This window comes from Zeus faber (assembly GCF_960531495.2).
Source record: "Zeus faber genome assembly, chromosome: 14".
NCBI lineage: Eukaryota > Metazoa > Chordata > Actinopteri > Zeiformes > Zeidae > Zeus > Zeus faber.
In genome coordinates, this window is record NC_137200.1 from 30,717,447 (window position 1) to 30,734,339 (window position 16,893).

Sequence of the window (16,893 nt, forward strand, 5' to 3'; positions counted from 1 at the left end):
TCTGAAGAGCTGCTGGAGGCGGAGAGCCCATATGCTCCTCATTGGAGCCGTTTGAACCTTGAAAGGGAGGTGTCGTTTCATAACGTCCACCTACTTGCTTGGGAAAACAGACATCAGAGTTAACACAAACACCGACCAGTGTTGCCAGATCGGATCGACAACTTCCAGCCCAACCACAGTTTAAAAGCCGCCGGCTATTTCTTCCAGCCCGATGTGATCAAAGTTGTTCCTTTAGTCCAGCACATTACAAACAGTGCATGTCTACCATGAGGCACTTTGTAATGTTTAAGGATATTCCAGGACTCCTATTTGGTAGTATAGCATTGCAATTAAATTGAGCACACGTATCCAAGTGTATGTACCAGAACCTTGAGTTACTGTACACTGCGGAAAACAATATCTCTAAAGAAATTGATAAAAATAAGATATACATTTTATATCTTGTTTAGTTATCTTATATATATATATATATATATATATACTGTTTATACATATATATAGTAGATACTGTGTGTGTGTATATATATATATATATATATATAAAGATACTGTATATATACAGTATCATTTATTTGTTTTTCATTTTGTATTTTATATTAATATATTGTATTAAATATTTCATATTTATATCATGAATGACTTCTAATGTTGTAGGATTTGTGGTTTTACATATGGATGGTAGTATTCATGGCAGATTTAAAAATGTCATATTCAATAACATTTAAATAACATTTTCAGGCATTCAATAACAATGGACAATTCGCCCCAATCAGTGACCAGTGGATTGTTTTGAACAACAATGTTTGACACATCACGGTCAATTTGCTCAACGAGGGAGTGAAATATGACTCATTGTACCATTAGAGCATGTGTATGTTTTTATTATAAGGGCTAAGCCATGAAGAAATGCAGCAGAATGCACCTCCTTGACATCACATTCCTTTGTCTCCTCCCTCTGGCCCTCAGATGCCTACACCAACAATGAGGTGATCTACCTGTGGACGCAGGGAGACGAGATGTCTGTGGCTGTAGCAGAGGACGGGTCCAGACTAAACCAGTACGACCTGTTAGGGCATGTGATTGGGAAGGAAACCATCAGTTCCAGCACAGGTACACCCCGCACTGCCAGCCCCGCCCGGAGCTCTGGGGCCACGAACCATTGTTCTGTTGTTTTTTCGCAAATTGATTTCCTTTCGGGAATTTCGAGGTGAGGGCGAAACCGGCTCGGTTAAAGCCTCGGTAGGAGCGGCCGGTGTTCATGCTGGAAATGCCAGATTCTTTGGGAGAATAAGTACAGGAGACCGTGTATACGTTTCAGTGGTGGTGAGAGCGGTGTTGGGAACGGGCAAATCACCGAGCGACGTTTCTGTTGAGCTTGAGCTTCGTAAACAATCTCCGTGTGAACGAACCCAATTCAGATGTAGTGCTGGACTTAGTCACTGGACTTTGGCGGATGGGGGAGGCTGTATTCTACCATTTCAATCAAATCAGAATCACAACGGCAATAACAGCAAAGCATCAATGTAGCTGCAGAGGTGCTTCTTTCCTGCTGCTGTAAGCTTCACTGAGTCAGGGAAAAACCAAGCGGGGCCATAGTTCCGGAGCCTCCGCCCGATCCCACCTTTTCTGTTTCTCTGCTTCAATTACAAACAAGGATCTTAATGGAGATTCAAAGAAAAAGAGCTGAACCACAGGTGAAACGATCCCTTTCCTCTCAGCCAACTGAGATGAGGAGAGAGTCAGGGGAGTGTCCGTTGCTGTGATCTGTTGGACTGGACACGTGGATCTCGGGTCGTCCTTGCCTCGGCCGTTACAGAAAACCGGTTTTGTTTTTGTTTTTTTTCCCTGCCGCCGTTTTCCATTCAAGCTGAAAGTCTGTGGCTGCACAGACGTTCAGCTTGTGCAGCATTTTAACCATGAATGAATGAAACAATGACATCATGTAATAACGATGTAACTGGTAGAGATGAGTGAAGGTTATGTTGTGGATATTCATAAAGATGGTTAAAGGTATAGAGTGGGTACAACTTGTGCCCCCCCGCCCTGCCCCCAGGTATTTCTTGTTACTTCATTATATTCAGTTTCCAGTGGAAACAGTGAAATATCCATCGTAGTATTAATACCGTCGTCGCGAAGTCATTTTAATTGCCCTCCGCTCCCTTTAGAAAGACATTATTCCGTAACAATGAGGTGCTTCAGGTTGCCGTCCTGGGAGACTATAGATGATGCTGCAGGCACTGGAGGCCTGTAGATAATGGTTTGCTACCTTGGAGCAACTGGTAATTACTGCCAGATTGCTGAGCTCTGCAACTAAGTGACACCGGAGAGATTCCAGCTCCGGTCGGCTCCGCTCGCTGTGTCCCCAGTCTCAGAGCTCGGCCTCCTGCTGGGGGGCGGTCAAGGGGGTCGGAAGACCCGTCGAGACGGCCCCTTCCCCCGGGCACGTCCAGTTTGGAGGGTCAGAGGTCAATCCCGTTGTCTGAGAGGAGTCACGCGGCCGCCGAACGCTGCCTTCCGTGGAGGCGGGGTCGGCCCAGGTCTCGTCGGGCGGCGGCCTTCAAGGTTTAACTGTCGATGAGGAGTTTTAATGACGCACGCCAAGCTTCTAGACCTCAGGCACCGCCGGGGCTGTGGACCTGAAGCCTGACTGACGAGGCCTCCAGCAAATTAAATGGAGTCAAATTAAACTTCAGTGCAGCCTTTCCAGGGAGGCATCCTGGGCTCGCAGTACGTGGCCTGGGATGGGTTTTTTTCTGCTGTATTTCTCAAGGATTATTGCTTCTTTCAATGTGCTTACCTTAACAAAAAGATGAAGCTGCTTACGTCTCTACTCCTGGCCAAGTCAATATTACAAGAATATAAAAATGAGAAAATGATTGAGATATATATATTTTTTTGAGATCAAACGCCGTACACAGTAACGCTGCCTCACGCTGTCTGGGAGCCGTTTGATTGTGTGGAAAGTAAATCCTAACACTGCATCTTAAATATAATTTTGCATTATTAAACCTAAATGTGGCTGTGGACTGAGTTTACCTTTATTATTATTATCTCTCACTCTCTCTTTCTGTCTCTCTCTCTCTCACTCTCTCTCTCTTTTCCCCTTTTACCTCAGGAGAATATGTAGTGATGACTACATATTTCCATTTGAAAAGGAAAATTGGCTATTTTGTGATTCAAACCTACCTCCCATGCATCATGACTGTCATACTGTCTCAGGTTTCCTTCTGGCTCAACAGAGAATCCGTTCCTGCACGCACTGTGTTCGGTGAGTGCTTCCCTCTGTCTTCTCAGCCTCAAAATGCACCTCAGGGTTATTTGGAGCTGTTAAATGATGACATCATAGATTAACACCTGTGCAGTGTGGGCGGGGCCATATATCCATATGATGTTGTTGTGAGACCATGAGACTAGATGTCATCTGGGATTCATCTTATCAATGGGAATAATAATGGGATATAGTTAAATGCATTACAGTAAAGCAATGCAATCTTCAATTAAATCCACATGACTAATGATTGTTTATCTAATATTTCTGGCGTGTAAATATTTTATGAAAGTACCAATAGTCAAATCCGAAATATCGTCAAATTATCGATATGGAGGAATTTGTAAAAAATAAAAATATACAAAATAAGATATATTTTCACTGGGAGGGGGGTTCAGAATGGGAGATTAAATTAAAAAAAATCAAAATAAAGCTTATAAGAAAAAAGATAATTGATTGATTGTTGATTTTGTCACTATGTACTATGCCCAGCCCTATGTACAGTAATGAATCAACCTGCTCCTCTGATCCAGCCACAGCTCTGGATGTGAGGGCAGAAAAAGTAAATATCGCAGTCGCTTCTAATCTTCTAACAAAGTCAAATTTAAAGAGTTTAAAGGGTTTCATGTGTTTGTTTTACAAGATTTACTCATTGTTACCTCAGCCACTGCAAAGAATATCTGATTATTACAGATTAGTGGGAGCAGAGTTGAAAATAAATTCAGTTGGAGGAAGTGGTGTCGCCCGCCTTGAGTGGAGGGAGGTGATGAAGGGAAGGGTGGCGCGTTTAAAGCGATGTTGGACTCCTCTGCCAAGGTTTTACAACTATTACTTACTGAGCTCCAGATCATTCTGGCAACTTGTCGGGTTTCATCTGCCGCAGACACGTGGTCTGCAAAACGGGACCTCGCCTGACTAAATTGCTTTAGAGTTGTGGGGAAGGTCGGGTCCTACTGCTGCTGTCAGGGAACCAAATAAAACATGGCCGCTTTTAGCTCCTGTCAAAAAGGACGTTGTGAGCCCTTTGGATGTCTGGGGAAAGGACAGTTTTGTAAAACAATGTCACAGTTAATAATACAATTATGGACAGATCATTTGACAGTATTAAACACTTATTTGATCGGGCAGTATTTTGGCACATGAGCGTGTCTGCATATCCAATCTGTCCGTGTACCCGGCAAAAGAACAATCACCATTTGGTTTGGGCACTATTCTGGGGTCCTGGCTATTCAAAGGCAGCGTGCTGCACACTACGTCTCCATGTATCATATATTCACTCATTTAATTCAACATTCACATAAATTCCATGGCAGACGGCGAGAAACTGACCCCTGAGCGATGCTAAATAAACACGGGGTGTCATCAATCGCACACTTCATCATCGCACTGTCTTGGCAGAGCTCGACCGAAAGTCTTTTAATTTGTGGCTCTCATGGGTCCGACGACGGCAGTGGAGCAAAGGCGTCGTGCGGATGACGCTGCCGACTTCAGCCAAGGTTACAGGGGCCGGCTTGGACATCAATTTGCCGGAGGATAAATCCCGCTCCTCGTGAATCTGCAGACGAAAGCTTGATCCACCTCCGGTCACGCCACATCCCCGCTTGCTCAAAGGCAGTGGAGCGGTGGAGTCATGCATCGCTCGGTGGGTTAGAGTATCCTCAACTCTAAATAATGTTGTTTTTTTGTGTCTTTTTTCCCCTTTTCCTCTCAGGTGTCACCACTGTGCTAACCATGACCACACTAAGCATCAGTGCTAGAAACTCCCTCCCTAAGGTGGCCTATGCCACAGCCATGGACTGGTTCATGGCCGTGTGCTACGCCTTTGTCTTCTCTGCCCTGATTGAGTTTGCCACCGTCAACTACTTCACCAAGCGCAGCTGGGCATGGGATGGCAAGAAAGAGGGCATGGAAATAAGGGTGAGTGTCAACGAATTTGCATTATAGAGCAATGGATTCATGTGATTTACTTCTGCGTTTGAGTAGTAAGGGGGTATGGTATCGCTGCACAATAAAACATTTACATAGCTTTTCGACTCCCCGCTCTCCCTCCTCATGCACTCGCTGGCGCTGCAGAAGTTTCCAACCACAAACAGATCGTTTGACTGGAATGAGTTTCCTCATCTGTCTCTGTTCTCGGAAGATTTCCAATGCCCTTGTGCGCAAAATTCCACACGACTTTTAATTTGCTCCGTTCCCTCGATAACCCTCTGAGGGAAGAAAATATATAAAAAATCAAGAGAGGAACCGTGCTCATTGCTGATGGCATAGAAACGAAGAAAGAAAGTCCTCATTTTGCGACAAGGACAGAATTGCACTTTGGAAACACTGGTAGCAAGTCCCCTCCCTTAAAACCATCCTGCCTACTCTATAAAGACTGTAAAGAGGCTTTTCATTTATTCATTAACAAGCAAATGGAACAGGGACAGCAGTGCAGAACGCTGTGAGTTGGGCTTTACTGGTAAACTTCCAGAGACAGTCGCTATGATTTATGAAGGAATACATATACTCTAATGTCTGCTCTCATCATGGTGGGAGGCACATTTTTCACCAAAATATGGTTTTCTTTCTGCATATCGAAGCGATGTTGATGATTCAAAAGTGTACTGTAATGAAGCAAAACCTAAATAATAATAAATAAAATCGATGCAATCCCTACATGGATGAACACTGAGGAGAAGTTCCATGTGACCATAGTTGACAGTGCTGGGGTCAGGGTGCTGAGGCAAATGCATGTTGCTGGTGCTGCAAGGAATTCAGCTACAGTCGACTATACGCTTTAAAAAGGTCTATTCACTCCATTATTGAAAGGGTTAATTCAGTGTGAGATTTTCGGGAATCGGCGCCATATGAGGTTCTTGCGCCGTATAGGGTCTGCAGAGAGATAAAAGCTCTCGCTGACAGTTTGGAGCGTACTCGACAGGGTTTTTCGGGCATTAATGTCGTGCTAATTGCCAGGTGATTGGAGAGCTGCGTGGCTGGAAATGGCAGACGAAATAAATAGAAATAGACACAATAGATTCACAAGTGTTGATAAATATTCAGTCCCTGTTATTTTGGTTTGTACAGAATAGATTAGATAGACGGACAGATAAATGGGTAGATAGACAGATAGACAGACAGACAGACAGACAGACAGACAGACAGACAGACAGACAGACAGATAGATAGATAGACAGATAGGTAGATAGATAGACAGATAGATAGATAGATAGATAGATAGATAGATAGATAGATAGATAGATAGATAGATAGATAGATAGATAGATAGATAGACAGATAGATAGATAGATAGATAGATAGATAGATAGATAGACAGACAGACAGACAGATAGATAGATAGATAGATAGATAGATAGATAGATAGATAGATAGATAGATAGATAGATAGATAGACAGACAGACAGACAGACAGACAGACAGACAGACAGACAGACAGACAGACAGACAGACAGACAGACAGACAGACAGACAGACAGACAGACAGACAGACAGACAGACAGACAGATAGATAGATAGATAGATAGATAGATAGATAGATAGATAGATAGATAGATAGATAGATAGGTAGATAGGTAGATAGATAGATAGATAGATAGATAGATAGATAGATAGATAGATAGATAGATAGATAGGTAGATAGGTAGATAGATAGATAGGTAGATGGATACTTTATGCTGCACAGGGAGGAAGCACATACAGCTTCTTTACTTTCTAGTCGATTTTTCTGGCGAGGAGCGTTCTGGGAGCGTTCTGGAAATGTTCTGGGAGCGTTTGGGAGCGTTCTGGGAGCGTTCTGGGAGCGTTCTGGGAGCGTTCTGGGAGCGTTCTGGGAGCGTTCCGGGAGCGTTCTGGGAGCGTTCTGGGAGCGTTCTGGGAGCGTTCTGGGAGCGTTCCGGGAGCGTTCTGGGAGCGTTCCGGGAGCGTTCTGGGAGCGTTCTGGGAGCGTTCTGGGAGTGCCGTGTCTCCCTTATTGACCCCATTTCTTTTTTATCCGTCATGACAGCTGCATGCTCAGCACGGCCCCCACGAGAACACGACACAGGCTGTTGCCGTTAGGACGGGGCATCCAAGACAAGAGAAACCCTCCGCTCTGCGGCGCAATTCTGAGAATCACCCTGACGACTGAGAAGTTTCATGGTCACAATATACAAATGTGTCAATCATTTTGGATGGCAATCGCCTGTGTTATAAGAAAAAATTCGAGATGAAAGACCTAGAAAGGTGGCCCTGACGATTGCAGAAACAGTGTATACAATACAAGGATTTTTTTGTATTGTTGCAACAAAAAAAAACACATTAAAAACATTACTGTTCTATTTCTATTTGTTCTGGATGAGTCAGGGGTCAGAGTGTTCAGGGCTACAGTGTTTGCACATGAATCACTTACTGATATTTGGACTTTTTTGGCAGACCCTTTAAAGGGGCAGTCGACAACTTTTTTGCTTTTACTTATCATCATGAAGTCAGTGTTGACTGCACAGTGTCATGGCTGTAGAATAATGACACCATCGGCGTTTAGATTGGTTCCCTAAAGCCTTCAAATCACTACGCATTAGGACGGATGTCACAGGAAGTACGTCAACCAACGCACAACCATGATCAGAAATGGCGGACGGTGGAGCAATCTACTCCAGTGAGATGATAAACCCTTCAATATCAAAATGACTCATTGGAATTGGTTGAGAAATGTAAACGTTGTAGAGCTTTTTCCAGAAAAACGCAGCTTCCCCGTTTACTTGTTTACAGGCCAGTCTTGCCCGTTCCAATATGGCGGCGACGTTGACGTATCGCAGCAACACGCTCAAGCAGTCAATGCGGCGTCGATTATGTCTATGATTGTGCAAACAAAATACATCGAATTAAACTAAAATTGGGACAAGTTCAATTGACCTCTTCAGTGAACATGCTTCTTTCTTCCCTCTTATTAACAAAGTGGTGTTGATCATTTGGACGGCGCGCTCTGATGAAAACCTACAATGATCCACTCGTCTTTGCGACAGCGGCACAAACGATACCACTTAGAAACACATTGAGGGGAGAGTTGAAAAGTTGTCTATTGCACATTTAAATGACAGCTATAATATAGCTGCAGCAGTGTCTATTATCGTACCTCTTACATTATTATTACCAAATATAAGTATTCTTGCAGTAGTATTAGCATTAGTTATATTGCATCAGTAATAGTATCATCGATGTTACTGCAGTAGTACTAGCATTATTGCATCGGTATTCGTATTATCTAAACAATATTAGTATTATTGTCGCAGTATTAATATTATTGCAACAGTATTCGTATTATTTTAGCGCAATCAATATTATTGCAACAGTTACAGTACTATTGTAGCAATATTAATATTATTGCAACAGTATTAGTATTATTGCAGCAGAATAAGTTGAAGTATTATTGCAGCAGTATAAGAATTATTCACGCAGCAATAGTTTTATTGAAACAATATTAATATTAGTATTATTGTGGCAGTATAAGTAAAATGGTAGCAGTATTAATATTATTGCAACAGTATTTATATTACTGTAGCAGTATAATGTTATTGCAACGGTATTAGTATTATTGCAGCAGAATTAGTATAAGTATTATTGCAGCAGTATTAGTACTACTACACCAGTGTAAGTATGATTGCAGCAGTATTAATGTTATTGCAGCATTATTAGTATTATTGCAGCAGTATTAGTATTACTGCAGTAGTGTTAATGTTATCGCTGCAGTATTAATATTATTGCAGTAGAATTAATGTGATTACTGCAGTATTAATACTATTACAGCAGTATTAGTATTATTGCAGCGGTATAAGTATTATTGCGGCAGTATTATGTTATTGCAGCAATATTCATATTATAGCAGCAGTATTGATGTTATTACAGCATTATTAGTATTATTGCAGAGTATTAATGTTATTGCAGCAGTATTAATATTATTGCAGTAGTATTTATGTTATTTTAGTAGTATTAATACTATTATACCAGTATTAGTGTTATTGCAGCAGTATCACTATTATTGCAGCAGTATTAATGTTATTGCAGCGGTATTAGTATTATTACAGTGGTATTAATGTTATTGCAGCGGTATAAATACCTTTACAGCAGTATTAGTATTATTGCAGTGGTATTTGTATTATTGCAGCAGTATTCATGTTATTGCAGCGGTATTAGTATTATTGCAGCAGCATACGTATTATTGCAGCAGTTTTAATGTTATTTCATTAGTATTAGTATTATTGCATCAGTATTGATATTGCAGCAGTATTAATATTATTCTAGCAGTATTAGTACTATTGCAGCAGTATTAATGCTGTTTTAGCAGCATTAATGTTATTGCAGCATTATTAATGTTATTGCAGCAGTATTTATTTTATTGTAGCAGTATTCATGTTATTTCAGCAGTATTAAAATTACTGCAACGGTATTAGTATTATTGCAGCAATATTAGTCTTATTGCAGCACTATTAATATTACAGCAGTAGTATTTATGTTATTGCAGCAGTATTAGTATTATTGCAGAGTATTTATGTTATTTTAGCAGTATTAATACGATTATACCAGCATTAGTATTATTGCAGCAGTATCAGTATTATTGTAGCAGTATTAACATTTTTGCAGCAGTATTAGTGTTATTGCAGTGGTATTAATGTTATTGTAGCAGTATTAATATTATTGCAGCAGTATTAATATTATTCTAGCAGTATTAGTACAATTTCTGCAGTATTAATGCTATTTCAGCAGCATTAATGTTATTGCGGCAGTATTAATGTTATTTCAGCAGTTTTCATTTTATTGCAGCAGTATTAATGTTATTGTAGCCGTATGGATATTGTTGTAGCAGCATGAATATTATTCTAGCAGTATTAGTACTGATGCAGCAGTATTAATGCTATGTCAGCAGCATTCATGTTATTTCAGCAGCATTAATGTTATTGTAGCAGCATTAATATTATTGTAGCAGCATTAATATTATTGTAGCAGTATTCATGTTATTTCAGCAGCATTAATGTTATTGTAGCAGCATTAATATTATTGTAGCAGTATTCATGTTATTTCAGCAGTATTAATGTTATTGCAGCAGTATTTGTTTTATTGTAGCGGTATTAATGTTATTTCAGCAGTATTCATTTTATTGCAGCAGTGTACTACTACATTACTAACAATAGTAATAGCTATTAAAATGTTCATATTTAACCACACAAAATGTGACTGTGTGTAGTTGTAGACCAGTTAGAAACACAGCAGGTGTGCAGATTTGGCTGTTTTCGTTCATCTCTTTTTTCTTCTTCCCATCGTAGCTTCAGCTTCCTGGTTCACTGCTCGCTTTTAAATACTATTGTGATTTGTCATTTTTATAGTTTTTCAGTTATTTATTGGGTTATACAGTGGGGCAAAAAAAGTATTTAGTCAGCCACCAATTGTGCAAGTTCTCCCACTTAAAAAGATGAGAGAGGCCTGTAATTTTCATCATAGTTATACCTCAACTATGAGAGACAAAATGAGAAAAGAAAATCCAGAAAATCACATTGTCTGATTTTTTAAGAATTTATTTGCAAATTATGGTGGAAAAAAGTATTTGGTCAATAAGTTCATCTCAATACTTTGTTATATACCCTTTGTTTGCAATGACAGAGGTCAAACGTTTTCACAAAGTCTTCACAAAGTTTTCACACAATGTTGCTGGTATTTTGGCCCAGTCCTCCATGCAGATCTCCTCTAGAGCAGTGATGTTTTGGGGCTGTCGCTGGGCAACACGGACTTTCAACTTCCTCCAAAGATTTTCTATGGGGTTGAGATCTGGAGACTAGCTAGGCCACTCCAGGACCTTGAAATGCTTCTTACGAAGCCACTCCTTCGTTGCCCGGGCGGTGTGTTTGGGATCATGGTCATGCTGAAAGACCCAGCCACGTTTCATCTTCAATGCCCTTGCTGATGGAAGGAGGTTTTCACTCAAAATCTCACGATACATGGCCCCATTCATTCTTTCCTTTACACGGATCAGTCGTCCTGGTCCCTTTGCAGAAAAACAGCCCCAAAGCATGATGTTTCCACCCCCATGCTTCACAGTAGGTATGGTGTTCTTTGGATGCAACTCAGCTTTCTTTCTCCTCCAAACACGACAAGTTGAGTTTTTACCAAAAAGTTCTATTTTGGTTTCATCTGACCATATGACATTCTCCCAATCCTCTTCTGGATCATCCAAATGCTCTCTAGCAAACTTCAGACGGGCCTGGACATGTACTGGCTTAAGCAGGGGGACACGTCTGGCACTGCAGGATTTGAGTCCCTGGCGGCGTAGTGTGTTACTGATGGTAGCCTTTGTTACTTTGGTCCCAGCTCTCTGCAGGTCATTCACTAGGTCCCCCCGTGTGGTTCTGGGATGTTTGCTCACCGTTCTTGTGATCATTTTGACCCCATGGGGTGAGATCTTGCGTGGAGCCCCAGATGGAGGGAGATTATCAGTGGTCTTGTATGTCTTCCATTTTCTAATAATTGCTCCCACAGTTGATTTCTTCACAACAAGCTGCTTACCTACTGCAGATTCAGTCTTCCCAGCCTGGTGCAGGTCTACAATTTTGTTTCTGGTGTCCTTTGACAGCTTTTTGGTCTTGGCCATAGTGGAGTTTGGAGTGTGACTGTTTGAGGTTGTGGACAGGTGTCTTTTATACCGATAACGAGTTCAAACAGAGTGGAGGACAGAGGAGCCTTTTAAAGAAAAAGTTGCAGGTCTGTGAAAGCCAGAAATCTTGCTTGTTTGTAGGTGACCAAATACTTATTTTACAGAGGAATTTACCAATTAATTCATTAAAAATCCTACAATGTGATTTCCTGGATTCGTTCCCCCCATTTTGTCTCTCATAGTGGAAGTGAACCTATGATGAAAATTACAGGCCTCTCTCATCTTTTTAAGTGGGAGAACTTGCACAATTGGTGGCTGACTAAATACTTTTTTGCCCCACTGTATATTTGTTACTTTTTCATTCGGTTTAGATTCAAGAGTCATACATCTACATACTTTCATACATATATGCAGTGAAATGTCAAAAAACGGAAAAAAATACTAAAATGTGCGAAGCCGACCAGAGCGCAGGCGCAGGCAACCGCAAGGGGCGTGGGCACTATCGTCACTTTAGTGTATATTGTTATATTTTATTGTGTTTCTATCTATCCATCTCTCTATCTATCTGTCTGTCTGTCTGTCTATCTATCAAATTATCTATCTATCTATCTGTCTGTCTGTCTGTCTATCTGTCTGTCTGTCTGTCTATCTATCTATCTATCTATCTATCTATCTATCTATCTACCTATCTGTCTATCTATCTATCTATCTGTCTGTCTGTCTGTCTGTCTGTCTGTCTGTCTGTCTATCTATCTATCAATATGTCTGTCTGTCTGTCTGTCTGTCTGTCTATCTATCTATCTGTCTGTCTCTCTGTATGTATCTATCTCTCTATCTATCTGTCTGTCTGTCTATCTCTCTGTCTATCTATCTATCTATCTATCTGTCTGTCTGTCTGTCTGTCTGTCTGTCTGTCCAGACTTTTTTGGGGCGGGGCTAAATCATGACTCGATGACATAGAGCGGTCATGGCCCCGCCCCTAAGGCCATGTAAACACCAGGTGGGAATGGGAGGATCAGTGGTGAAATGAGCTCAGATAACAGCCGGCGTTTGGGATAAAACACTGTTTTGGGAATAAACATCTGGAGTAAACGGCGTCTTCAGGAAAACCATGAACTCGTGCCACGTCTTGGTACCGATCCCGTGCCTCCGGTTTGTGTCCCCCCACAGATTCCAAAATTCAGTTCATTCCAAAATAAAAACTATTTGGACAAAGACAAAAATACAATTGAGAAAGTGAAGGATGTGAACAAATGAAAGGGGGATTTGGGAGCGGAAGCAGCATTTGCCCTGTTTGGGGCAAGACTGTAACACACACAGGAAGACTGTAACACACACAGGAAGTCTGTAACACACACAGGAAGTCTGTAACACACACAGGAAGTCTGTAACACACACAGGAAGACTGTAACCCACACAGGAAGTCTGTAACACACACAGGAAGTCTGTAACACACACAGGAAGTCTGTAACACACACAGGAAGACTGGTACACACACAGGAAGTCTGTAACACACACAGGAAGTCTGTAACACACACAGGAAGTCTGTAACACACACAGGAAGACTGTAACACACAGGAAGTCTGTAACACACACAGGAAGACTGTAACACACACAGGAAGTCTGTAACACACAGGAAGTCTGTAACACACACAGGAAGACTGTAACACACACAGGAAGACTGTAACACACAGGAAGTCTGTAACACACACAGGAAGACTGTAACACACACAGGAAGACTGTAACACACACAGGAAGTCTGTAACACACAGGAAGTCTGTAACACACAGGAAGACTGTAACACACACAGGAAGACTGTAACACACACAGGAAGACTGTAACACACACAGGAAGTCTGTAACACACAGGAAGACTGTAACACACACAGGAAGACTGTAACACACACAGGAAGACTGTAACACACACAGGAAGACTGTAACACACACAGGAAGTCTGTAACACACAGGAAGTCTGTAACACACACAGGAAGACTGTAACACACACAGGAAGACTGTAACACACAGGAAGTCTGTAACACACACAGGAAGACTGTAACACACACAGGAAGACTGTAACACACACAGGAAGTCTGTAACACACAGGAAGTCTGTAACACACAGGAAGACTGTAACACACACAGGAAGTCTGTAACACACAGGAAGACTGTAACACACACAGGAAGACTGTAACACACACAGGAAGTCTGTAACACACACAGGAAGACTGTAACACACACAGGAAGTCTGTAACACACAGGAAGACTGTAACACACACAGGAAGACTGTAACACACACAGGAAGACTAACACACACACACACATACACACATACACACACACTCACATGCACACAGGCACACACACGCACATACACACACGCACATGTACACAGAAGGATATTGAGTTTGGGCTGTGATGTTTTGAAATATACCAACGCTTCATTTCAAACCTAACACAGACAGAGACTGTCACAAGGGTTAGACACACACACACACACACACACACACACACACACACACACACACAAATATTCTCTGAGCAACACAACAAGAAATTTGAGGATTCATTTATGAAATAATATTAATAATAATTTCTCATCTGCCAGAAACAGTGTTTCTGGCACCGAGCTCTTCGCTGCTTTTCTCATTTTCCAGACGTGTTAAAAAATGAAAACGTTGACACTGAAAGATGAACAGTGGAACTTTTCATGCTCATCTGCAGTGAATCAGAGTCGCTGCACCGCTGCATCAAAGAACAGTGGTTGGGGTTGGGGTTGGGGTAGTGGTGACATGAGCTTGACGACTTTCTCGACTGATGTGATGTTGAATTAAGAACATAATCCTCTTCAACCTCGTCACACTCTACAACTGTAGTGAACAGAGGAACATTTATTGGGTCTGTTTTAATATTTACTGGTTGAGGCTCGAGGTAAAACACCCCACACTGCCCCGCCCCGCCCTGCCCCACCTCCCCCCACCTCACCCAGCCCCAACCCACCCCAGCCCACCCTGCCCCGCCCCACCAATCCACGTCCCGCCGCCACATCAATCTTTAATTTTCTTCCAGGCGGACGGAGCTGCCAGGTGAACAGCGAGGGCAGCATTAGCATTCTGGAGTAACTTCCTGTCCAGACAATTTACCATTTCCCTGCGGTCGCCAAAGAGCATTTACAGCCGCTTTTATTGCGTCGCAGCTCGAGCTTAATCTTCTCTGACAATTGATGGCCCGTAGACGCCGGCGCGGCTCCTGATGGATCCACTCTGTCAGGGATGTTTGAAGGCGCCGTGCTGCTGCTCCGTTTGAAGTCCCCCGTCGCGCGGCCCCTGCTCGACTGGGCCCCGTGTCACAGCGCTTCCACCGATGCATGTTTCTATTTCCACTTTTAAAGGGCCGCACCGGTGTCTGATGGAGTTTTGGTCCGTTTGCCAGTCAGCACACGCATTTCAGAGCCAGCCAGGATCACTTTATTGCACCGGGCGCATTTACATATGGACCAGGAATTTGGTCCTGGTGAGGTTTGGTGCCTTTCACTACGGACGATTAGCATTAAAAAAAAAAAGAAGCTTTACAGAACCTCGAAAAAAAGCTGAGAATAAAAATAATAATCAAATTAAATAGAATAAAAAGTTTAAATTAATTTAAAAAATATATATAATACAAATACAAATAGGCATTTAAATAACCATAAATAGTCAATAATAATAATAAAATAAATAGATATACAGCACTTTGCTGTTACATTTATGTTGCATTCCTGGTGAGGAGCTACGGTGAGAAACATTTCTGAAAATTGTCTCCTGGTCCCGCTGACAACCACGGTAACACAAGTTACTTAATTTTGCTGGATTTTGTATTCATTGATTCTGTTTGTATTTGCAATACAAAATATGTCATTGCACATATCTTTCCTATCCTGTCTTCAAACACCTATTTTGAAATTCTTTGCTGTGCACTTGTGTGTGTATTGGCAGTCTTGTTGTATATCTTGTCTGTATGTGTGTTTGTAAATCTGTATATTTTATTACAGCTTTTTCTTTTATTGCTTGTATCTTATTCTCATTTGAATACTTGTATGTTGTTTTTATGTACTGTTTGTTGGCACCCGCACCCAGAGAAACTCCTTGTACATCTCGCACTTGGCAAATAAAAATTGTGATTGTGATTCTGACACGGCAAAATCAAGTCACTGTGACAAAACCGCAAACATTGGAGCGTAGCTGTCAGCGGGCGAGAGATGGTCTTCAATGTTGAGAAACCGAAAATCAAACATGTGAGCCGCCGTCAGGGAAGAGGCCGGCGGCGTGTGATGTAATGTGTGTGCTGACTGGTCACGGGGCCCGGTGCCGTCGGCCCCGTGTGTGAAGTGACAGCGGTGGCACCGGTGTGAGATGACACTGCACTTGTTCTAGTTTTCACCAGACACTGGATGTTAACAAATGGAGAATGTAACTTCGCTCATTTGGTATAAATGATAAACCTTTTTTCTTTTCTACTTTTCTTTTCAGGAACCCTTTCAGAGTAACATTGCCAGGATTAAAGATATGGTTAGGCTTTGTTTTGTTCTCTAAGTGTGTCGTGTCTTGTGGTGTTGCTTCTATTTCCTCTATATGAGTCCAAATGGAAGTATTGTTTCAGTTCCGTGCTTGAGCATTGACGCCCGTTACTGTTTGTCTTTGTTTTCCTTTTCAGAGAAGAGAGTCCGCCTCATTGTCCAAAAAGGCAAACAACACATTCAACATTGTGGGAACCACCTACGCCATCAATGTAGCTAAAGATCAAGGTTTAACCACCGTTTCCAAGAGCGCAACCACAGCCTCTGGTAAACACCCTTACCTCCATAAAATGGAAGACCCATACATGGAGGCCAAAAAGTCCTACAACCGTGTCAGCAAGGTGGACAAGATATCGCGCATCATTTTCCCAATTCTGTTCTTCATCTTCAACCTGGTCTACTGGGCCACGTACGTCAATAGAAAGCCCACCATCGTGAATTCCAACAATCAAAATTGA

General features: G+C 41.8%; 1 protein-coding gene across 2 annotated transcripts in view; it reads left to right on the forward strand.

The window, feature by feature from the left end:
• Window positions 1–16,893, forward strand: part of gabra3 (gamma-aminobutyric acid type A receptor subunit alpha3) — a gene marked incomplete at both ends in the record, with an annotated part of 66,847 nt that extends 49,954 nt beyond the window's left edge. Inside the window, 5 exons of one of the 2 annotated variants that reach the window (XM_080014055.1) lie at window positions 967–1,110; window positions 3,116–3,268; window positions 4,980–5,185; window positions 16,389–16,427; window positions 16,573–16,893. In XM_080014055.1, the coding sequence (XP_079870181.1) occupies window positions 967–1,110; window positions 3,116–3,268; window positions 4,980–5,185; window positions 16,389–16,427; window positions 16,573–16,893 (863 nt within the window). The remainder of the gene's footprint in view (window positions 1–966; window positions 1,111–3,115; window positions 3,269–4,979; window positions 5,186–16,388; window positions 16,428–16,572) is intronic. The other variant, XM_080014054.1, reaches the window with a different exon arrangement.